At 47.1% G+C, this 24,987-nt stretch overlaps 1 protein-coding gene across 13 annotated transcripts; it reads right to left on the bottom strand.

The window, feature by feature from the left end:
* Window positions 1-2,581: 2,581 nt before the first annotated feature.
* Window positions 2,582-20,546, bottom strand: Prss39 (protease, serine, 39). Of its 13 annotated transcripts, none has more exons than XM_039083834.1 (7): window positions 20,344-20,546; window positions 14,663-15,503; window positions 7,782-7,879; window positions 7,004-7,166; window positions 6,163-6,437; window positions 3,671-3,840; window positions 2,582-3,068 (listed from the first exon to the last, which is right to left on the bottom strand). In XM_039083834.1, the coding sequence occupies exons 3-7, from the start codon at window positions 7,801-7,803 to the stop codon at window positions 2,745-2,747; spliced, it is 954 nt and encodes a 317-aa protein (XP_038939762.1). In that variant the 5' UTR covers window positions 7,804-7,879; window positions 14,663-15,503; window positions 20,344-20,546; the 3' UTR covers window positions 2,582-2,744.
* Window positions 20,547-24,987: the final 4,441 nt, after the last annotated feature.

Here is a 24,987-nt window from a genome sequence, read left to right as displayed (position 1 = left end):
TACTCCTGAGAGCAGAACCTGGACAGCACAGTACAGGCTGGCCCTGGTGGCAGGAGCAAGGGTGAGCCAGCACGGAGGGCATCAGAGTGGTAGAGCTGGCCTGGCCCCTGACCTGGGCAAAAGCAGGAGGGTTGGTCCTGGTGGTGCCGGCTCAGAAAAACTGGCATGCTGACCAACTCAGCTTCCACAGGGGTTCTGAATTGACCCACCCCAACATCTGCCCCATCTGTGAACTGCAGGCACCTGTGAAGAAGCCGGTCCTGCAGACCCAAAGCTGTGAGATCTCCATGGCACAGGGCAACAGGATGTCAGAGAGGAAGCCCGGGAAAATCTAGTACTGATAGTGTGAAAGAAACTGCAGGCTTCAAACCAGACCATTGATTCATTGCAATGAGGATTTGTAAATCAAGCTGTACCTAAAAGGGTTTACTGTGTGACAGGCCGTGACACACTGCAGCTTCCACAGTGAGATTTTGCTTCCTTTCTTACTTACTTTCTTTCTTTCTTTCTTTTTTAAAGATTTAATGATTCTATATAAGTACACTGTAGCTGTTTTCAGACACCCCAGAAGAGGGCATCAGATCTCATTTCAGATGGTTGTGAGCCACCATGTGGTTGCTGGGATTTGAACTCAGGACCTCTGGAAGAGCAGTTGGGGCTCTTAACCGCTGAGCCATCTCTCGAGCCCGAGATTTTGTTTTCTTTGGGAGGAGGAGGTTGCAGGAGCAGAGCACAGATATGAGGGCATGGGGAGATGAGTGGGACAGGGGTGCATGATGTGAAATCCACAAAGAATCAGTAAGGTTTATTCAATTTTTAAAAAAGTAAATAACCTAAACTTTAAAAAATAAAAACAAAAAAATTATAAATAGATCATTCATAATAAAAAATGAGTTCTTCGGGGGCTGGAGAGATGGCTAGTGGTTAAGAGCACCGACTGCTCTTCTAAAGGTCCTGAGTTCAATTCCCAGCAACCACATGGTGGCTCACAACCATCTGTAAAGAGATCCGATGCCCTCTTCTGGTGTATCTGGAGACAGCTACAGTGTACTTATATATAAAAATGAATAAATCTTAAAAAAGAAAAAAAATAAGTTCTTCAGAAATACATGTGGGTTAGATTAGATGTTAAAATCAAAAATTCTCTCAGAACTATATTGAAACTGAAGAAAATTTTAAAATAGCTCACTTCTTTCTTTGACCTTCCTTCCTTGTCTTCTCTATGTCTGATAGTTCTCCTTGAGCAGCTTTCTTCCTTTTGACTCTCATTTAAAAACATACTTTAATGTTAACATTATTATTACAAAATTTAGAAAAAATTTAGTGATATAATTTTTAATAAACCACCAGGAAGCTGCATCTACATTGTGGAAAAATATAGTATATTAGATATCTAACAATTGTTTCATTATAATTTTTTAATTTTTTTAACTTTTACTTATATGAGTACACTGTAGCTGTCTTCAGACACACCAGAAGAGGGCATCGGATCCCATTACAGATGGTTGTGTGCCACCATGTAGTTGCTGAGAATTGAACTCTGGACCTCTAGAAGAGCAGACAGTGCTCTTAACCACTGAGCCATCATCTCTCCAGCCCATGTTTTCTTTTTTTAATTTTATTTTACATGCGCTGATGTTTTGACTGCGTGTATGACTAGGTGAAAGTGTCAGAGCTTCAATTGCAGACAGTTGTGAGCTGCCATGTGGGAATTGAACCGGGTCCTCTGGAGGAGCAGGCAGGGCTCTTAATTGCTGAGCCCTCTCTCCATCCCAACTTTTTCTTAACCAACTTTAAATGAATTGCTTATTAAAGATCTAAGTTACTATAACAGGTAGCCTGGGATGTTCAAATAAGGTTGGAAAGGATTGCCCGAAGCACCTGGATTTCTCTCAGGGCACCATGGCTCTGCCAAGAGTCCAGTGCTCTCTGTATCTACAGTTAACGTTGAAGAGTGGAGACTGATGTGGATCCCTAGTGAGCTCCCACACAGACAGAATCTGGTGTAGTGACGCAGATAAGCTTGCAGGGCAGCCCAGTGCTAAGCCAGTCATTCCCAGGTCTGCCAAGCCCCAGCCAATGCAGGCTGAAGCAAGTCCACAAGGACTGTGGGCTTATCAGACAAGTGGTAAGCTTTGGCATATAAAGAGGTAATAACAGTAGGGTGACAGCTGACCCCTGCAAAAGAGCTTTGGTGATTGCTACTGAGATGTCAGACTTCAGGGACCCTCACACTTCACTCTCAAACTCCCTAGAAGCTTAACTATGACCTTGGGCTTGACAGCTGCCCCTCACGCCAAAGCTGGGGCTTGCTCTGGGAGCACAGGCTGCTGCAGCTACATGGGGCTTGACCCATACAGTGGCTCATTCTCCTGAAAGGACACACAGCCTTAGGGGGCAGAAGTGATTCGTAGACTTTGGAAGCCAGCTCAGAGAGAGTTGGCTCCTACATTGGTAGACCAGCTCCCTCCACAGTCCCTGCCCAAGGAGGAAGTGGCTTTCTGATCCTGAAGAACAGAAGCATGATGGGACGCGGGACTTGGGGTGTACTGATGGGGACAAAAGAGAAGAACTCCACAAGTGTCTTTAGTTGCTTTATTCTGTCAGGCCTGGAACCCACGTGGCCTCAGACGGGACAGGTGAGCCCACAAGATGGACTCACTCATACAAAGTGACTCTCGGTTACTGGGCCAGCAGACATGATGGCTGGCAGACATGATGGCCAGCAAGGCTCTGCGGGCAAATCACAGAATCCTGAGCCAAATGGATTGCAGGAGGAGGACCTGAGAAGACAGCAGGGTTGTGCAGATCCTGGGTTCGAGGGTAGTGCCTGCACTGTAATTCCTCCAGCCTATCAGGGATGGTGCCGTTTCCTCAAGGGGTGCGAGGGAGGGGTCAACGTCAGGCGTGTCTGCCTTTTTCTTCTCGATCCAGTCAGAAAAGTGAGAGACCCTGGTGAAGATGCTGGGGCTGTGTATCGGTTCTAGACATGCTCCACTCCAGCTGGCCAGCCCTACCAAGTACCAGTAGCTATCCAGTAAGCAGACGAGGGGACCCCCAGAGTCTCCCTGAAGAGAGAGAAGACAGCTAATAGGTCCAGGAAGAAAGGAGCACACATTGCCCGGTTAGACAGGGCTCACTGGGGACCAGGGATCTCTACAGCTATATTGACTAGTCCCTTTGGGTCCATCTAGCTTTTTTTATTATTATGTGAGTACACTGTAGCTGTCTTCAAGCACACCTTGATGTAAAGGGCATCAGATCCCATTACAGATGGTTGTGAGCCACCATGTGGTTGCTGGGAATTGAACTCAGGACCTCTGGGAGAACACTCAGTGCTCTTAACCACTAAGCCATCTCTCCATCACCACTCCTCAAGCCTAGGCTGTTTTTTAAAAAGTGAAATAAAATAAAAACATAGACAGTCCCTCAGGTCAGCTTCTTCAGGACAGAATCATAGAGCTATAATAAAACGGATCCTGCAAAGGGATCTTGGACAGTGCCTACCTGGGAAGGTCATGGAGTTTTAGCACGTAGAAGGTAACATGTGGAACTGAATATCTGCTATCTGTCCCCATGGGAGGGGAGGGCTCTGAGGACACACGGGCAGCCTGCTGGCCAGGACTAACTAGAGAGAACACTGAGGTGTGTCTGAGCCGTTCTCACGTACTCGGCAGGTGGATTTCTGATTGGTGATGTCCCCGGCACATATCATGTCATCTTTTATAGCATCATACTCAGTGATGCTGATTTGCGGTGTCTGGAAAAAGGCCTCGCATTCCTGGTCATTCATAAGGAAGACCTCCGAGTCGAGCAGAGGGAAAGGTGCTTGCAGAAACTCTGTGGGAGGGGGTTCGCTTGTGAGACAGAGCTGAGGGAAGACCCCCCCACCTCCCCTTCCGGGGTGATCACCAGTGGGGAGGGGAGGCAGCCACTCTAGGCCACAGCAGCAGGGAGGGACTCACAGCAGGCACTCAGTGACCAGGGGATATGGCTGCAAGTGCAAGCATGAGGCTCTGTGGAAGGCGGGACCAGGCAGAAAGTCACCACAACTGCAAAGGTCCCGGGGTGCAGGCTGAGGAACACTAGGGACAACCACAGTGGGGTCCCAGGCAGAGCCTCCTCACCAGGCAAGGGGACCCAGACTACATACACCCTGAGGACACACAAGCCAAGGAAGGAAGGGGCTCCACTTTCAAACTGCTCTGGTTGGTCTGGGGGGGGGGTCCCCAGCTGGAGGCAGGGACACTGGAGCCTGAGTGTAGCAGTGGCCTAGGACACAGGCCAGAAACGCTCAGGAGAATGGCAAGAGGACCAGTCTATCTGAAGGAGCAGCTGGGGATGGAGACAGGGGTTCTGTTTCCAGCTGCTCTCACAGATCTGGCCTGGGGTTGTGCCACAGGAGCAGAGGGACAGCAGCATGGCTCACTGCACTCAGGGGCCATGGCACGCATCCCTCAAGGGTACCTAGGGCTTGGTAGCCTGTAGGTAGCAAACCCATGCCTGTCCCCAAGCACAGCAACTGTGGTCAGGAGAGGTCATGAGAGAGGGTGGCTCAAGGTTCAGAGTCTTAGGGAGGCCAGCTTCTCTGCTGTGAGAGCTGCCCCAGGCCATGCCTTCCCTGTGATTCTATTCTCATCCCCTGGCCTGACCTGGAGACCCTGTCTGCTCTGACCCACTGTTCTAGTGACTAGCCTGTGAGGATGACACCCAGAGGCTAGGGAGAGAGAGGGGGGCCCTAGCCCCAACCTCAGAGAATCTCCCACCTCCAAGTCTCCTTGTTGCTTGGCCAGACTGTGTGTGGCCCTAAGTTCCATGTTCAAATTTACATTCTCTTTAATTTAGCTTGCCCTTATTTTGTCTTAGATGGAAAGCATTTAGCCTCCTGTGGAAATCCTTGCCCGGGAATTCTGTGCTGTCAATCTAAATGTGTAGGCTTGTCCCTTGCTGTCAGCAGTCTCTTCCTGTGACCCACGGTACCAAAGTCCACAGACACTGGATTCCCTCTGCATGGTGTGCGCGGAGAACCTGTGCGTATCTTCCTGTACACTTGACATTGTGTCTGGATGACAGAATATCTGACATGAAGCAAGTGTGACAGAGATGGTCACAATCCTGTATTGCTCAGAGAATAAGAACAAGGGGAGTGTCACTCCCCAACACTAAGGTTTTTGGCACCCAGGTGACCGGGATCCATAGATTCAGAACCGTGTGTATTCAGGACCACTTGTAAGAGCTGGTAGAACCAGCTGAACATCCTTGCCTGTGATGTTCAGAGGGGTGAATGTTCCCCAGTTGAACACCCCAACCTGTCCCCATGCCAGGGAGAGAAGGTCACTCTCATACCTGGCAGTGTCTTTCCTGACCAGGGGAGAGCCTTGTAGTGGTCAGAGGTCAACTGCACCTAGAGCTTTGGAGTCAGACAGCCTACATTTCTAATCTGAAAGAGGGAGGTTGGGGGGCTGGAGAGATGGCTCAGCGGTTAAGAGCACTGACTGCTCTTCCAGAGGACCTAAGTTCAATTCCCAGCAACCACATGGTGGCTCACAACCATATGTAATGAGATCCGATGCCCTCTTCTGGTGAGTCTGAAGACAGCTGCAGTGTGCTCATATATATAAATAAATCTTAAAAGAAAAAGAAACCGGGGCTGGAGAGATGGCTCAGTGGTTGAGAGCACCAAATGCTCTTCCAGAGGTCCTGAGTTCAAGTCCCAGCAACCACATGGTGGTTCACAACCATTTGTAATGAGATCTGATGCCCTCCTCTGGTGTGTCTAAAGACAGCTACAGTGTACTTATACATAATAATAAATAAAATCTTTAAAAAAAGAAAAGAGGGGCTGGCGAGATGGCTCATCGGATAAGAGCACTGACTGCTCTTCCAGAGGTCCTGAGTTCAATTCCCAGCAACCACATGGTGGCTCACAACCATCTGTAATGGGATCTGATGCCCTCTTCTGGTGTGTCTGAAGAGAACTACAGTGTACTCATATACATAAAATAATAAATAAATCTTTAAAAAAAGAAAAGAAAAGAAAAAGAAATGGGGTGGGGGGGTTGCTTTTGAATGAGAAACTAGGGTTCCTCAACCACTGGAAAGGTCTCCAAGGCTCTTGCTCCTGCCCTGTCCTGGGTACCCCTCCCCCTCCTGCGTACTCACTGTCATCTGTCACCATTCCCCAGCCACTTATCCAGCAGGACTCATCAGAAGGCTCCTTGGTGGTTTGGTCGGGGACACAGACTGGGAAAATGTGGGAACTGTAGCGCACGGGCAGGTGCAGCTGAATCAGGACAATGTCTTTCTCCTGACTGTGGAGCTTGTTGTAGTCCTCGTGCACGATGACCTTACTCAGTGTCATCTGCCGGCTGTAGTTGGAAGGATTACTCAGCTCGTTGTACCCCAGCAGGATCCGGTAGTCAGATGGTTTGAGAGACCTATCGAGGGGCGGCACCCCTAAGTCGGAGTTGGCACTGTCACCCTGATTGCCTGCCCACCCTACAGGCACACAGACCAACACAGTCCTCCCCTCCTGATACTAGGGCGCTCCTTCTCTACAAGTGCAGGCTGACCTCCAACAGCCTGAGGATCTGGGCCTTTGAAGGCTTCCAATCACTTCTGCAGCCCTAGTATCCAAGGAGCTGAGGATTTTCTTCCTGATTTTTTTTTTTTTAATCAGAAGTACATCCAAATGCACTGCTTCATCACCTTGGAGACAGAAAGGTTGCTCACTGCCAGCCCTGACCAGATCCCCCTCAGGGCTGCGTAAGAATAGTTTGTCAGAACTTCTAGGAAGACCTAAAAGGAAAATTAGGTCTCCCACCTCTGGGTCTCTCCTCTTGTCCCTCTGTTTGATGTTTGAAGCTTAACAAGCCAGGTGACGGAGGATACTCAAGGTCGGGGCAGCAGCCTACACCGGCATGGCTGCTGTCTATCCTTCAGGCCTCTCCTTCTGTCCTAGGGACTGTCTCCCAGCAGAAGGGGCCAGGGAGGGAACACGCACCTTTTGAAGCAGTGGGCAGCACTGGCTACCCAGTTTTTGTCGATGAGAACCGCTCCACAGATGTGTCTACCACGAAAGATCAGACTGGCCTGCCATGGCCACCGCTCAGCCTTTGCAATAGAACCGCCATAGATCTTCCCTTGGAATTTGGTCTTGCCACAGACTGTGGAGACAATCCCAGCCACAAGGCACCTGCATTCAGGATGCATGCGCTTGATGCTCTAACTGTCAGCATCAGCAGGACCCAGGGGACACAGTGGCCTCCCCTCTCTGTCGTCAGGTTTGTGTACCCAAGGTCAGGAGTCATGTGACAATGAGCACCCCGAATGATGGGGTGGGGGTGGGGGTTGGATCAGACCAAGGCTCCCTCTCAGCAAGGCTCACAGAACAGAGGTGGGGCAAGGAGGAGGATTGTGCTAAGCTCTCCTCAGACCTTGTTAACTTAGGGAGCACAGCTCTGAAGATGTTGAAGCCAAGGCTGACAGAGAACAGTATTGTTCCAGGCCATGGTCTTTTGCCTGGGCGTGCCCTCCCATCTCAACCCAATAAAGAGCATGGTTCAGCCCTCAGTGCACAACCTTGATCCCAAGTGGAGGGTCTAGGGATCGAAGGGAAAGAGACAGCAGAAGATATGAGTATCCTGTATAAGCCCCCCGACTCCCGCTTCCAAAGCCTCACCTTCATTGTAAAGGCATGCACACCCTCCCAACGGCCTATGTTCCAAGAGACAGGGAGGGGACATGTCCACAGAAACCTTCCTTCTCTTCAGAGCACTTACTTTCCTTCTGGACACGGCCCATTGGTTTGAGCAAGGCGTCCGATGTGGGTGGAGGTGTTTGTGAGGGCTTGTAGTCCTGCGCATGTAGCTGGAAGAGGCTGAAAGAGAGTAAGAGAACAGCCAGCAGGCAGGTCCTGCCCCTATCCGGACCTGATTGCTGGGCCCTAGAGCCCCACATCGCATCTGGCTGCCCTGCGTCTGAATCCTAGACAGGACCGAAAGCACGTGAAGACAACCGCTGACGCTGGCAAACTGCCTCTAGGGAACCCCTCTGGCCCACCCTGATCTCGCGCGAGCTGAGCAAGGGTGCTTAAAAACCTAGGTCCGTGGGAGGCAGTCCACACTGGAACCAGCTTCTCCTTAGGCTCCTCTCTCTGGCCTCCATGGACATACGCACCTCCTTGGGGGCAAAAGCATTCACCACATCCCAGGGTTTCTCCATTTCCAGCCACATCGCCCAGGCCCGTGTATCACCACCTCCTTAGCCCAAAGTCCACAGAGTCGTTAACTGCCTCCTTTGAAGGGCTGTGGGTGAGAGTCCCCACCAATAACCAGCAAACACTGCCCAAGAGCACAGTTCTAGAGACTGAACGTTCCCAGAATTCCCGCTGGGACTGGATCTGGATAATTTACGTTCATGGGCAAAAGGTAGATTGGACAATGAAGAATATAATATACACGAAAGGTACTGGACTAGAATCGGTTTTATGTCTTATAGGGCAAACTCACTAGCGTTCAAGGCCCGGGGAAAGCATTCTCTGAGATTTACAGCTCTGCCTTGAGATTCTTTTTTTTTTTTTTTTTTTTTTTTTTTTTTTTTTTTTTTTTTTTTTTTTTTTCCGGAGCTGGGGACCGAACCCGGGGCCTTGCGCTTCCTAGGCAAGCGCTCTAACCACTGAGCTAAATCCCCAACCTGCCTTGAGATTCTTAGCCAGTCTTCTTTTTTATCTCCCCCCCCCAACTCCCCAACCCCCACTTTAAGCAGGAAGTTGCACAGATTTGCATGTGGGTACTTCTGTAAGTTCCCTGCCAGGAGAAACGAGGCAAATTGGAACAGGGTGTGTTCTTTCTATGTAGTTTTCGTAGCCTCAGATGCGTTGAGCACTTCCTGGTCATTGTGTTTCATCCGGCTTTGCAGCATCCATATATAAAATATTTCCTCCTCTGCTTTGGCCAAGGGAAGACAATGCCCTGAGCGTGCCCCGTGCCCTTGGCTCTGTTGGAGACCTGCCTGTGAGAAGCGCTCACCCTCTTGAAGGGTTTCTAGAATAGACGCTGAGAAATTGCATTTTTACCCGAAAGCATTTTATAGGTCCCCACAGTAACTTAGCTCTTGCCACACAGGATGAGGAGTTTCTTCAGGAGCAAACATTAATTAATATGACCCATGAACCTGGCTTCGGGTTTCCCTAAATGGCATGCCCCATGGTAGAAGAGGTCGCGTGAACTCCACTGTCACAAAACTAAAACTACTAAGCCAGTGCATTTACTACATATAATGGGAAGGATAGTGGGGAGGCATTGTAAGCTGAAGTTCCAAGCAAAAGCTATGTCGTGGGTGTTGAGTCTCTAAGGGTGACTGGGCTGGGTTTTGCCCAGTAGAATCAGATGGGAAGAGAGAAACTCATTTGAGGAAAAAAGACAACATGCCTCTATCAGATTGGCCTGTACGAGTGTTTGCATGGCATTTTCTCGATGGTTGATAGATGTGGCAGGACTCAGCCCTCTGACAGCAGTGCCAGCCCTGGGCAGGTTGTCCTGGGAGATCCTGGAAGCAAGCCAGCAAACAGCATTCCTCCCTGGTTCCCACCTGTGCTCTGGCTTCACTTCCTGTCCAGATTTTCTTCCGGTGCTGGATTGCGATCAGGACCCAGAAGGCAAATACACCCTCTCCTCTCCAGGTTGTTTTTTTGATGGTGATTTTAATCCCAGCAACAGAGTACCAAACTACTATATTGTCTGACCGATAAGAACTTCCACTCACTGGCAAGTGGATATTAGGCCAAAAGCTCAAATTACCCAGGATACAATTCACAGACCACATGAAGCTCAAGAAGAAGGATGACCAAAGTGAGGCTGCTTCAGTCCTTCTTAGAAGGGGGAACAAGAATACTTATAGGATGAGATATGGAGATAAAGTTTGGAGCAGAGACTGAAGGAATGGCCATTCAGAGCCTGCCCCAACTGGGGATCCAGCCCATATACATACAGCCACCAAACCCAGATGTGTTGCTTCTTATAATTAAAAACAAAGTTACTTTCTCTTGAGAAGAGGTGTGAAGGCGGCTTCCTCAGGTTTGCAGCTTACCTGGCAGAACGCCAGGATTCTCGGCCTGAGAAAGTCTGCCTCCGGGTCTCAGTCTGCTGTGACTGGTAAAGACCCTAGGTTGTCTCGAAGCAAGCAAGCAGGGAGCCATCTCCTCATGCGATTTCTCTATGCTTGACTTTTATTTAAAGTAGGCTTTTAGGGTTGGAGAGATGGCTCAGCGGTTAAGAGCATTGACTGCTCTTCCAGAGGTTCTGAGTTCAATTCCCAGCAACCACATGGTGGCTCACAACCATCTGTAATGGGATGCCCTCTTCTGGTGTGTCAGAAGACAGCTACGGTTTACTCCTATAAATAAAATAAACCTTTAAAAGAGGGGGGGGGCTGAGTATCCCCCAAGATCCCCCAAAGTCCTAGTCTGAAGAATCTTCCACACAGGTGTGGCTAACATCAGAGTAAAGCCTGACATCTCTCTCTGCCTTCGCTTTGTCTGCGTGGGTCCTGATTTGTATTGTCAGCAGTGAGGGGACAGAGGCACAGCTCTCTGTGTCATCCTTGGCAACCTGAAGAAGTCCTCTAATCTTTTAGAACCTCAAGTCAGGCCAAGTCAGAATCATGGCTTCAACACAAGTTGGATTATTTATTTATTTATTTATTTATTTATTTATTTATTTATTTATAGACAGGTTTTCTCTGGTACTCTTGGCTGTCCTGGTACTCACTGTATAGACCAGGTCACCTGGAACTCACAGAGAATTGCCTGCCTCTGCCTCCCAAGTGATGGGATTAAAGGCGTGAGCCACCACTGCCCAGGATACAGTTGGATATTTCATTACCAATATTTTAACACAGACTTTAAGCACGAAGATTAGGCTAAGAGGAGATCCTCAGAGAAAGGAAGTAAGGCATACTCTCAGGTGTGGGTCTGAGCTTCTGGAGGAAGACCTACAACTAATTAAGCCATATGTATAATCAGCCTTATAAGCCATCTGGATGACTCTGGAATTGCATTTTAAAAGACTGTGAGAATGGATCGATTTGCATTCTTCTACATGCTGACCTGCAGTTGAACCAGCACCATTCATTGAAAATACTGCCTTTTTTCCATTGGATGGTTTTAGCTCCTTTGTCAAAGATCAAGTGACCATAGGTGTGTGGGCTCATTTTTGGGTCTTCAATTCTATTCCACTGATCTACCTGCCTGTCTCTGTACCAATACCATACAGTTTTTATCACTATTGCTCTAATACAGCTTGAGGTTAGGGATGGTGATTCTCCCAGAAGTTCTTTTATTGTTGAGAATAGTTTTCACTATCCTGGGTTTTTTGTTATTCCAAATGAATTTGTAAATTGCTCTTTCTAACTTTAGGAAGAATTGGGTTGGAATTTTGATGTCAATTACATTGAATCTGTAGATTGCTTTTGGCAAAATGGCCATTTTTACTATATTAATCCTGCCAATCCATGAGCACGGGAGGCCTTTCCATCTTCTGAGATCTTCTTCGAGTTCTTTTTTCAGAGACTTGAAGTTCTTGCCATACAGATCTTTCACTTACTTGGTTAGAGTCACACCGAGGTATTTTATATTATTTGTGACTATTGTGAAAGGTGTCATTTCCCTAATTTCTTGCTCAGCCTATTTATCCTTTGCATAGAGAAAGGTTACTGATTTATTTGAGTTAATTTTATATCCAGCCACTTTGCAAAAGTTGTTTATCAGGGTTAGGAATTCTCTGGCGAAATTTTTGGGGTCACTTAAGTATACTATCATATCACCTGCAAATAGTGATATGATATGATATTTTGACTTCTTCCTTTCCAATTTGTATCCCTTTGACCTCTTTTTATTGTCTAATTGCTCTGGCTAGGTCTTTAAGTACTATACTGAATAGGTAGGGAGAGAGTAGACAGCCTTGTCTAGTCCCCAATAATAAGTGGATATTAGCCCAAAAGTTCGAAATACCCAAGAAACAATTCACAGACCATATGAAGCTCAAGAAGAAGGAAGGCCAAAATGTGGATGCTTCTGTCCTTCTTAGAAGAGAGAACAAAATACTCATGGAAGGAAATACAGAGACAAAGAGTGGAGCAGGAAATTAAAATAGGTCATCTAGAGGCTGCCCCACCTGGGGCATCCATCCCATATGCAGCCACCAAAGCCAGTCACTATTGCTGATGCCAAGAAGTGCCAAGGAGCCTGATATGGATGTCTCCTGAGAGGCTCTGCCAGAGCCCTACTTATACAGATGAGGATGGTTTCAGCTAATCATTAAACTGAGCATGGGTCCCAAATGGAAGAGTTAGAGAAAGGACTGAAGTAGCTGAAGGGGTTTGCAACCCCATAAGAAGAAAAACAATATTAACCAACCAAACCCCCCAGAGCTCCCAGGGACTTAAACACCAACCAATGAGTACATGGATGGACTCATGGCTCCAGCTGCATATGTAGCAGAGGATGGCCCTTGTCGGGCATCAATAGATGAAGAAGCCCTTGGTCCCATGAAGGCTCGGTGTAGGGGAATGCCAGGGCATTTGGGTGGCAGTGGGTGGGTGGGAGTGGGAGCATCTTCATAGAAACAGGGGGAGGGAGAAGGAGGGGGGAAAGATGATAACATTTGAAATGTAAATACATAAAATATCCAATAAAAAAGATTAAAAAATAAAAATTAGAAAAATGAAAATGATGTAAGAATCTCTTTCATTCCCTTTCTTTCTCTTTTGATAAGTGAGATTATTGGACAGCTCAAAAGTGCCTTGGATAGGATTATAACCTGACAAAATGAAATCAGAAACCAGTAGGGTGACGCATGGGGGGTTAGTACATGTCTTTTCCCTGGAAATGGAATTTTTTTTTTTGGTTCTTTTTTTCGGAGCTGGGGACCGAACCCAGGGCCTTGCGCTTCCTAGGTAAGCGCTCTACCACTGAGCTAAATCCCCAGCCCCGGAAATGGAATTTTTGATGACATCCTAGAAAATTGCAGTTTTATATCTCAGAAGGGAAAATCTTTAAAAATCTTTAAACTGTGAACTATACTAGAATGGTGTAGTGTGTGTGTGTGTGTGTGTGTGTGTGTGTGTGTGTGTGTGTGTGTGTGTTTCTGTGTCTCTGTGGTATGGTCCCTCACTGAACCTGGTCATCACTAATTTGATGAGGGTGTGATAGAAGAGCAGGAACTTAAGAAGCAGAATGAAGATTAACACAGGAAAGAACCAGGTCACACAGGAAGCCTGGAACCCTTGATTTGATATTATCTAACACAGAGCAAGTGTGAGATCATGAGAGGGACTTAAAGGGCCATACACACAGCATGGCCAGGTGCTTTATGGGCTCTGACCATGGCTCAGTAGCCCACTTCCACTTTCAGAATGCTTCTTCTCCTTTTTTTTTCCTAAGACAAGGTTTCTTTGTTCTGCTCTGGCTGTCCTAGAACTTGCTCTGTAGACCAGGCTGGCCTTGAACTCACTCAGATCCATCTGCCTCTGCCAGGCATGCACCACTATGCCTAGCTTGCGCTTCTTTTCCTTTCTTTAAGATTTATATATTCACGTATGAGTGCCCCGCATGTACGCCTACACACCAGAAAAGGGCATCAAATCACACTATAGATAGTTATGAGCCCCTGTGTGGGTGCTGGGGATTGAACTCAGGACCTCTAGAAGAGCAGACAGTGCTCTTAACCACTAAGCCATCTCTCCAGCCCTGGACTTCTCTTTCTTAATCTATTTCTATTTTGTAACAAACTGAAAAGGCTTGACATGTTTCTCACCTGCTCTAGGTGACTGCTTGGATTTTCACCTCTCCTATACTATACCCTGTACTGTTTTTTTCTTAAACTGTAATAAATTCATTCTTGAGCTTTCTAAATTATTTGGTGGACAAGTCTCAGAACCTGCAAAGGGATTCTCACTTTGCCTGGTGACTGTTAGCCGGCGAGCTCCAGAGTTACCTCCTGGCTCCACTCCCCACTCTAGCAGATTACAAGTGTGTGTCACCCACTTTTGGCTTCTTAGTGGGTGTTGGGAATCAGAACTCAAAGACTCTCAAGCTTGTTTGGCAAGAACTTAACAACTAAGCCATTGTCCTAGAGTAAACATTGTGCTATCTGCCTTGCTTTGCAAAACATCTATGCAAATGTTTTTAGCCCCCACCCCACCCCCACACACACTTGAACTTGAATGAACTTTTGTTTATACAAAGATCCCCTCAACTTCCAGTTGCCCAGGGTTGGTACCCACCCCAGTAGGCTGCTCCACTACACACACACCACACACACACACACACACACACACACACACACACACACACACACACACACACACACACTCAAGAAAACACGGTACAGAGTTGCATACAGACAAACTGATGGGGCATTTTTTTCCAATTGAATTGCCTTTTGCCAGATATCTCTAACCTGTGTCAAGTATAGATCGATCGATCTATAAATCCAAGCTAGGACACCATCCCAATAGCTGGAGAGGAAAGTACGCTGTGCACTGTGGATGCACTGTGACCCGTGGTCCCCAGCCTCCAAGTGCACCATTCCTCTTTACAGTTGACTGAGCCACTAACTGCGTGATCCTGAGTAATGTGCTTAGTAAGATTGAGTTTCCTAACCTGCAAACTGGAGGACGAATCCACACTACGAACTCGCTTCAAGAATCATTCGTGTTCACAGCTATCACCGTGGAAGGCTCCTGGAACAGAGGCGGGTACTGAACTTGGCCGGCTGCCGGGCGCCACCTGCACTGAGCTAGAGCAGGACAACTCAGTGCTGCCCCCAAACGGTAAGTCAAGGGAGCACGCGTTTTGCGGAGATGAAAACAGCCTCGGGGCGATGAAATAAACGGTTGGAATGGAAGAGAGAAGGAAATACATCTTCCAACTGGACGAGGAATTGACTTCTTGGGGGCTGAGATCTAGCAACATCCCGGAACTGATACAAAATAAATTATTTTATGGGACTGTGAGAGGAGCAATTTACAGACTGATAAAGGACCCCAAGTAAGTGGAGGGCAAGCACAAGGCTTCAGGGTTTCCCAGAGAGCGCCTGAAGGTAACACCAGCGCGGAGCAGGCGGGGTAGGGCAGAGGCCAAGACAAGATTGACTGAATGATTTGAGGGAACGGGCCACGCCCCTCCCGTAAGCCGCGGACCCGCCCATCCCGCAGGCCCATCTTCTTGCCCCAAGTGTTAGTTGACATTTTTTCTAGTCCCATCACCTCCCAGTTTACCATTTCGGTCACCCAACCTGGAGACAGCAGTTGTGAAATCTTCCCAGGCATGCGGCTTGGCAGGTCTCTATCAGGGATGAGCCTTCCAGGCAGATAAAGTAGACTTTCTCCTTTGGAGCTAGCCGCGGGTCAGATTTTTCCTGCAGACCCTACAGTTGTTCCAAATGTGTCGAGCTTGCAGCTTTCACTAATAAGTTTAGGAGGCTCAGAATGTCTTCATTCGACTGTTTGACAACGAGGAAGCCCCTTAGCAGCCCGGTATAAACCCTGCTCCCAGAATGATAGCACTCTGCTAATTGGTTCTCATATATTTCTAAATCCATTTTTGGTAAGGTGGTCTATGAACTAAGGTCAGTTAGGTAGAAATTCTGGTGAGCAATTGCAGGGTAGCATGACTGGATGACAATAATGAGCTAGAAATGCAAAAACGTAGATTTCGAAAAATCTCACCATCTAGAAATAATAACTGAGAAAATTAATACACTTAACCTGATTTAACATCATACGATACACACAGGTATTGAAACACAGCATCAATACATAGAATTTTATGTTTGCATGTGTCTATTAAAGAAACAAATCTAAGCAAAGTAATTGAAAATTGTTTTTGAGTCAAGAAAACACCATCCTGGGCTACATTTCTCCTTCTCACATTCAGGACCGCTACAACAAACTGATCAAAAAAGTCTCATTCACTGAGCTCTCCGACCACCCTGGGGTGTCAGTGTTCCTCACACTGTTCCTCCCATGAGAGCAGCTCCTTGGACAGGGGCTCTCTTCATATCACCTTGGGTAAAGAGGAATAATACACACCCCTCTTTTTGAAAAAAATCTATTAGCACTTTTTGTGTTTTTTTTAAACGGAAGTACCATTGCCACCGCTGCCACCACAGCCGCCTCCCCCCCCTCCTCCCCCTCCTCCCCCTCATCTTCCTCTTCCTCCCCCTCCTCCTCCCCCTCATCTTCCTCTTCCTCCCCCTCCTCCTCCTCTCCTCCTCTTCTGCTTTCTCCTCCTTCTCCTCCTCCCTCTCCTTGTCTTGCAATGCCAATCAATTAACAACTGTGACAGACCAAATGTCCCCCACAGGCTTGCCCAGAGGTTTATCTCCTAGCTGACCTTAGGTCGTCCTCACAAAGTTGACAGCATTAAGCACCACACACTCGATACTTTAATTTCAGTCACAGGACCTCCTCTCGACCTCCACACTCCAGTGCTGCCTAAGGACCCAGAGCTTCAAATATGAAAGACAAGCACTTTACCATTGAGTCACACCCTGACACATGTGTTGTTTGTCTGTTTGTTTGAAGCAGAGTCTTTCTGTATAGCCCTGGTGGTCCTGGAATTCACTATGTAGACCAGGCTGGCCTTGAACTCACAGAGATTCACCTGCTTCTTCCTCTCGAGTACTATTAAAGATGTGTATCACAATACTCATCTGTCCTTATTTTTAGGAAAAAAAAGATTTTTTTATTATTATTTATGTATGTTTGTGTCAGTATGTGCTTGCCCCTAAAGGAGAGCTATTATCTGCCTGACAGGTGAGCGTTTGCAACAGCACTCTGGTCTTAGAGGCAGGAGGATAATTGTGAACTCAAGGACAGCCTAGTCTATATAGTGATTTCAAGGTCAGCCAGGGTAACTCAGAGAGACCGTGTATTCAAATAACAAAAAACCACATACAAAGAAAAAGAGAACTCAGGTCCTCTGGAGGAACAGGCCTGCTTTTACCTGAGGAGCTTCCTCTCCAGCCTGTAAGGGACTTTTTAAGAAAACAAACTGTCCATCATCCCTTTTGCATTTTTGCAAATTAGCCTCACCACCTGGATTCCTGAGCCTGAGCTTATAAGGGCCTCACTAGTCACTAGCCCAAGACTGCAGTCATTTGCTGACCTGGACCAGAGCCCAGGACAAAGCAACAAACAAACCGGAAGTTCCCCTGTTGACTCTGGTCCCAAATAAACCCACCTCAGGACATGCAACAAAAGCATAACACCCATACACAGACTGGGCTCCCTCAGGATGATGGGGCAATTCCAGAGGATGCTAGTGGAAACTTTTATTTTTTTATAATTATTATAAAGTTATCTTACTGTTATTTAAATTAATACCATATAAAAAGAATTATCAGATGTAAAACCAGCTCAAAGGCAAACAATATGAAAAGTAGGAGGTAAGGATATAGAACTCTAAGATAGGGAACTTGTCAAGGCTGTATGAGGTTGGTCTTCAGCACTCAAACCAAAAAAAAAACAACAACAAAAAAAACAAAAAAGAAAAAACAACAACAACAACAAAAAACAAACAAACAAAAAACAAAAAACAAAAACCAGAGCAAAACCACCGGTTATGCTTATCTGGAGATGGCTCAGTCAGTAAAGTGTTGCACAAATGTGAGGACTTGAGTTTGCCCCCAGCTCCCACACAAAAGTTTGACCATGGTGACATTTTCTTTTTTTTTTTTTGGAGCTGGGGACCGAACCCAGGGCCTTGTGCTTGCTAGGCAAGCGTTCTACCGCTGAGCTAAATCCCCAACCCTGACATTTTCTTATATTATTGAATTAGAAAGGAAGAGACAGGGCTGGAGAGATGGCTCAGTGGTTTAGAGCACTGACTGTTCTTCTAGAAGTCCTGATCCCAACAACCACATGGTAGCTCACAACCATCTGTGATAAGATCTGATGCCCTTTTCTGGTGTGTCTGAAGACAGCTACAGTGTACTTATATATAATAAATAAATCTTTTTTTAAAAAAGAAAGAAAGAAAGAGACCGGCAGATTCCTGGGCTTCACTGGTCAGCCAGCCTAGATGACTCGGTGAACACCAGATCCCAGTGAGAGAGACTCTCTGTTTCAAAACACAAAGTGAACAGCTCCTGTCACAAGACCCTCTGGCATATATACACATGAGCCATGCTCATGAAAACACACACACACACACACACACACACACACACACACATGAGCGCACGCACTCACAAATTGACCTCTAGCTGAATCAAAGTATTGGGAGTATTATGATTTTATGTTCCCTGACAATAAAATTCCCATTGAAATACAATACTGGGGCTGGAGAGATGGCTCAGTGGTTAAGAGCACCCGACTACTCTTCCAGAGGTCCTGAGTTCAATTCCCAGCAACCACATGGTGGCTCATAACCATCTGTAAAGAGATCTGATGCCCTCTTCTGATGTATCTGAAGACAGCTACAGTGTACTTATATATAATAAATGAATAAATCTTTAAAAAAAAAAAGAAAAGAAATACAATACTGGTGTGGTGATGAGGTAGTAAGGGGTGGGACCAGGCGGGACTTTTAAAAGAATCGTTTCTATTTATTGCTTGTTTTATGTGGATAAGTGTTTTGACTGTACACCACATGAGTGCCTGGTGCCTTTGGAGGTCAGAAGAAGATGTCAGGTCCCCTGGAACTGGAGCTATAGATTTTTGTGAATCACCATGCTGGTGCTGGAAACCAATGTCCTCTGTGAGAACAGCAAGAGCTCCTAACAGTTGAGCCCTCTCCCAGACCCTCAGGGTAACTCAGGAGATTACTCATTCATTGATTGGTGGGTTAATGGTTCTTGAAGGAAACAGTTTGGCCCTGGTTTCTTGTTTGTGTCCCTTTCACCAGGGCCACGGCTTGCTCCACTTTAAGGCTCTGCAGAAAAAGGCATTACCAAACGCACCCCATGGAGCTTGACCTTTTCTACCTCCAAAAACTTAGCAACCCAAATAAACCTTTATTCTCTATAAACTACCAGCTGCGGAATTTATTAGATTTCTGAGGCTGCTTAAAGAAGCAGAAAAGAGACCAATCTGACCTCAGCAGACAGAGCTGTTTGTTTCAAAAAGTGGAAGGCAGACACCGGAGGAAAGCGGTACCTGCCAAAGAGGAAGGGAGTGTAGGGGTTAGTAGAAGAGGTTTTGGGGTGGGGGGAATGGGGAGTTAAACTCAGCTGCAGGGACTGAGAGCCAGCACTTTCTCCTTCCGGGAGTCGTTTGCCCAGACCAGCCTGTTTTCTCCGTTAAACACTGCCTTGCCCCAGGCTATCATAATGCAGGTGATAGTGGGCAACTGGGTTAGGTAATGGCAGCGAGGCGGAAGGAGATACAAAGTTTCCACATAGGAGGGAGTCTGACACGGGTTTCCCAGGTTTATTTAGTCTAATGGCATTCAGGGATGGTAACAGAAAACAGAGGAGAATCGGGACAAATAGCAGGAAGCTGCTCTACTGTGGCTGAGACCGGAAAGCTGCGGGTGTGAGGAAACTTTTGCTGCTTGATGCGTTGCCCAGGACAGCATAGTTTTAGCCACACCCAGTCACCCATAGTTTTCTTCTCTTGCCTGCACACCTCTCCATCTCCTGACTGGTTTATTGTTTACCATTAGAAATGTTTCTTGGGGGCAGAGATGGCTCAGCGGTTAAGAGCACTGACTGCTCTTCCAGAGGTCCTGAGTTCAGTTCCCAGCAACCACATGGTGGCTCACAACCATCAGCAATGGAATCAGATGCCCTTGTAGTGCCAGCAGAGGGTTGAAACCCACTGACCCCCAAAAAAGACAGGAGCCGATCTGATGCAATTCACAGCATCACAGCAGTAACTTTATTTGAGATAGTTCCTCCCCGCCCCCTCGCCCGTCACATAGGACAGTTTTGGTGGTGAGCACCCCGGAATATCTATCAGGGCAAGGCTTTATAGTAAGCAACAATGGGGACGGGGGTAGGTGTGCAAGCATCTAATTGGCCATCTACTGTGGCCTTTAACATAATTGGCTGATGCTGGGAATCATAAACTTCAATTCTGCCCCCCTCTGCATTGGTGGTCCTTAGGCAGAGGGATGGGCTTGTAAACTGGGGTGCAGGTTTGTTGAGGGGAATAACCTGGAGACCCTGGTCTTGTTGGGGATTAGCCTAGAGACTGTAGCAAGGCTTGGGTGTTATTGGGGGGAGGGGGGACAATTTGGAAACTAATGCTAGGTACCAGCTGGTTAGTTTACTTGAGTTCAAACTTAGGTCAGGTCCTCTTAAATGGAGTGCGAACTGAAAAGATTTGGCCTCTCACCTTCTGCTGATGGTCGGACCTCTCCCCCTTTTCTGTTTTCAATTTTCCACATTCCCTTCCAGGAATGGGTCCTGTTCATGAGGCCATTGGCATATTCCTCTTCAGCCATTGTTATTATGGTTCTGCTTTGCCTGTGGCTTCCTGCACTCAGAAGCACTCCATGTTGCACAGTGTCAAGACAGTTCCACTTTCAACGCTGATTTCTCCATTTTGAAGGAAAAAAAAAAAAGAATATTGTTAGCATTCTGCCTAAGCTCCACCCCCACAGTTACCTGGCAACAGCCAGCTATGCTCCACCTCACAGTTACCAGGCAACAGCTAGGTATGCCTGACACTATAAAAGGGGCTGCTTGCCCCCTCCTCACTCTCTTTCTCTTGCTTCCTTACTCCTTCTTGTTCTTTCTTCCCCCTTTGTCCCTTCTCTCCCCATTCCCCTCCCCCCTTCTCTCCATGTGTTCATGGCCGAGCTTTCCTCCTCTCCTCCTCTTCTCTACTCTTCTCTACTTCTCTCTTTCTCTTCCCTACTACCCTCGTAACTCCCCTCCCCATGCCCTGAATAAACTCTATTCTATACTATACCATGCTATGGCTGGTCTCTCAGGGGGAAAGGATGTCTCAGCATGGGCCCGCTGTTTCCCGAACCTCCATAGAACATAGTCTCCCCTCTCCTTATCCTTTTAAAACACAACAAATATTACTGGGTATATAGCTCTCCCCTTCTGCTGAAGGTTAGCTTTTTTCAGAGAGTAAACTCTTGCTAGTGGCCTAAATGGATCAAAGCCTACAGATGTTCACCTTGCCATCTGCCCATCTCCCACCATATCTAAGACACTCCCTACCCATAAAGATGGTGGTAACCTTTGTTCTTAATATGCAAAGAAAACGATAAAAAAAAAAAACAGTGGAAAAATTAACAAGGGATCTGAATGTCACCGTAAACACTAAAACCTGTTCAACTTCACTTAGAATTAGAGACTTGGAGATCCCAGCACATAAAGAACCAATCTTAAAGTCAAGGATCCCAAGTTTGGCCACATGCCTTACAGTAAGTCAAGGGTGGAGAAATAGCCCCCTCCCATACTCTTTGAAGTGGGATTTTGAGAGTTAGAAGAAGGTAACTTAGAAACTGAAGACATAAACAGTGCTTGCTTGTCATGTGTTTGGAGAACATTGTTAGTTGGTAGAGCATTCGTGTATCATGTGGGAGACCCTGAGTTAAGTCCCTACTTTAAAAGAAGTTGCATGCAGCCGGGTGGTGGTGCATGCCTTTAATTCAAAGACAGAGGTAGACAGATCTCTGAGTTCAATGCCAGCCCTGGTTTACAGTTCCAAGACCGCCAGGACTACACAGAGAAACCTTAGTGGGGGGGAAAAGTTACACTTCTTTGTTTCTGGACTCAGAAATGTTTCTATGTATCCTGGACAGATGGGCTTCAATCTAGATCCTCCTGCCTCAGCATCCTGAGGGTTCAATTATAATTGTGCACCCCCATGCCCTGTGGATATATGCCTCTTGTATGTTTATGTGGTGTGTGCATGCATACGAGAGGAGGAAAGATTCATACTGAAAGTGGGCAGCCAACCTCATGAGCTGGAGTCCTAGACTTAAAGGAAAAAGAAAGCGAGCTGAGTACCAGTGTTTGTCTCTCCCGGTTTCTTGACTATGGACATAGTGAGACCAGCTGCCTCTGAGCTCCTGCGAACATGCCTTTCCCACCAGGGCAGACTATGGGCCCTGAACACATGAGCCCAATACCCTTATTCCCTTAAATTGCTCCTCGACAGCAAATTGACCATCACAACCAGAAAGATCTGCTAGCCCATCTGCCTAGACCCACTGACACAAAACAGGAGCCAGATTGTTAAGGAACCACAAGACTAAGTTTCTATTCTCCTAAACCTAACGTATCCTGCAAACCGTTTTCAGCCTATGCTGAATTCATAACCCCATGATGGATATCCACCCCTTTGCCCTGCCAAGCTCCTGAACACCTGTGATACATTCTTGTCTACCCTTCCACATGACGCATTCTTGTCTACCCCACAAACAGCCTTAAGTCCTCCGACCTCCTGATCTTTCTGTCCAGGTGCTAACAGCCAATTTTCTCGACAGCTGTTCTCTGTCGCCCGTAACCCTTTCCCATAGAGCAGCCAGTGAGGGACTGCTCTCTGAAATCCTGACTTAGGGAGATGTCTGGCCAATCTAAATAAAGCTTGCTAACTCAGACAGTTGTGGGAATGTTTTATCCCTCGGGTCTAACACCATCAGCTCTGGTTCTGTGGCCCGGAGGAGCAGGCATTCTTGAGTAATGCTCCATTTCAGTATAAACCCCACTACTATGTCTCGCCTTCATCTGGTCAGTCCTAAGCCAGCCCTGTTTTCTTTGTACCCTTTTGCACTGATGCCTCTGCACTTGAACTCTTCAGTGACCAGTTATTGCTTCCTCTTCCTGTTCTCGGTATCTACAAAACATGGTGTTTTTCAAGTTTTAAAAACTGGTAAGTGTGCCAGGGGCGGTGACACATGCCCTTAAACTCTCACTGGGGAGGCACAGGTGTGTAGGTCAAGGTCAGGCTGTTCTACAAAGTGGGTTCCTGGCCAGCCAGGATTACCTAGTAAGACCCTGTCTCAAAACCAAACACTCACATACACATGTGGTGATGAATGAGAAACTGAGGCCCAGGATAGGATGGTCACGTTCCAAGAGGATCAGGACCCATAAGAAGCCATCACTCTGAACATAGGATCCTTGCTGTGGGCCCCTGGATGGCAGCAGAGCAGGAACTGCTCACTGCAGCATCAGGATCAGCCTCAGGGTAATGGCTTGATGGCTGGGTCCACTTCAGCAGTGTCCACTCACATGGCTGTTCCTTTAGAAGGCTTCCAGCCAGGGATCTCAGGTCAGTGAGGATGATCAGAGAAAAGCTCTTAGCATCAGTCTCTTGTAATAAATGTCACTCAGGCTTGTCACCTCACCAGGGTACGGGAATGAGGCAAGGAAGGAAATGCCAGCCTCTGCGTCCTTAGTGCTGCATCTCTGGATGCATGGACACACTGGAGGGCTACAGCTCATGTGTGCCACGAATTTTATCCAAATGCTGTTTCCTTTTCTTCCCCAGTATCCCTATATTACTTTCTTTTTTTTTTTTTTAAGATTTATTTATTAGGAAGGGGGAGGGGGAGGAGGGGAGGAGGAGGGGAAGGAGGAGGAGAAAAAGAAGAAGAAACAGCAGCTGGGTTGGGTAGCAGTCTTACTATTAACTCCTTGGGAGGTTGAGGCAGAAGGATTATAAACTGAAGATAGCCAGGTGTGGTGGCAAAGCCTTTAATCCCAGAATCCAGGAGGCAGAGGCAGGTGGGTCTCTGAGTTCAAAGAGAATTCTGGGACAACCAGGACTACACAGAGAAACCCCATCTTGTAAGTCAACCACTCAACCAACCAACCAACCAACCAGACAAAATCCCTCGAGCTAAAGAGTGAGTTCAAGGCTGTCTTGAAAAAAATCCACAGAGACCACGTCTCGAATAAAAATAAAAAGTATCTTGGTAAATCAGACATGACTACAGCAAGTAATCTCAGAATTTGGGAGGTGGAGGCAGGAGAATTAGGAGTCGAAGGCCAGCCTTGGTTCATAGCGTGGTTTCAAGGTCAATCGAAGCTACCCGACTCAAAACCCTGTTTCAAAACAACTAACTAGCTAGGTGAGTAAACGGGGGCTGGAAAGGTGGCTTAGTTGGTAAAAGCGCCTGATGCCTTTCTCCAGAGCCTGGGTTTGAATCCCAGCACCCAGCTGGTGGCTAACAATCACTTGTAACTCCAGTTCTAGGGCATCCGATGGCTTCTCTGGCTTCTGCATACGGTGTACAGACATGCAAGCAGGCACAACACCCATGGAAATAGTTGGTTTTAAACTTTAAAGATAAATAGCTACAAGAAGGCTGGGGCTCTAGCTGGGAAGTAAAGCTCCAGGCTGCCATGCAGGAGGCCCGAGGTTTAGTCTTAAGTATAACAAGCAAACACCAAAGCAACATAACAAAGTCTCATTTCTTTGGAAGGAGATCAATGACTGCCTACGACTTTCCCTCAACCAAACATGTACTTCCTGTATTAGTTACTTTGCTATTATAGGGACAAAATGACTGACACATACAACTTAAGGGAGGAAGGTTTTATTAGAGGCCACAGGTCCGGGGTACAGTCCACCATGGCGAAGAAGTCACTGCAGGAGCAGGAGGCGGCTGGTCACATTAAATCTGCAGCCAGGGAATCCAGTGCCCAACCCGCTTTCTTATTATTCAGCCCAGGACCCCAGCCCCCACCCCCACCCCCAGGGGTGCTGTCCATCCTGACAGTGAGTCCTCTCACTTCTCTGAACATTCCACAGACCCTCTCACAAAGATGTTTGCCTCCTACCTAGTTCTAGATTCTGTCAAGTTGCCATTCAGTGTTAACAATAAAAGTAACAGGCTGGCGGTTGCTCTGAGCAGAAGGGGAAAAGGAGGAAGGTTGGGAAAACTACTCGGAAGTGAGTAGCCCTCTGACAGGCAGAAACTGACAGGACCTGCCTACAGCTACAGATAGCCTCGGAGTCTTCTGTCTGTTGATCCCAGAGACTGGCTCCCTTAGGCTTCAACACAGCTCC

Source organism: Rattus norvegicus, chromosome 9 (genome assembly GCF_036323735.1).
Source record: "Rattus norvegicus strain BN/NHsdMcwi chromosome 9, GRCr8, whole genome shotgun sequence".
Classification (NCBI taxonomy): Eukaryota; Metazoa; Chordata; class Mammalia; order Rodentia; family Muridae; genus Rattus; species Rattus norvegicus.
This window is presented reverse-complemented; position numbering and strand designations above follow the sequence as displayed.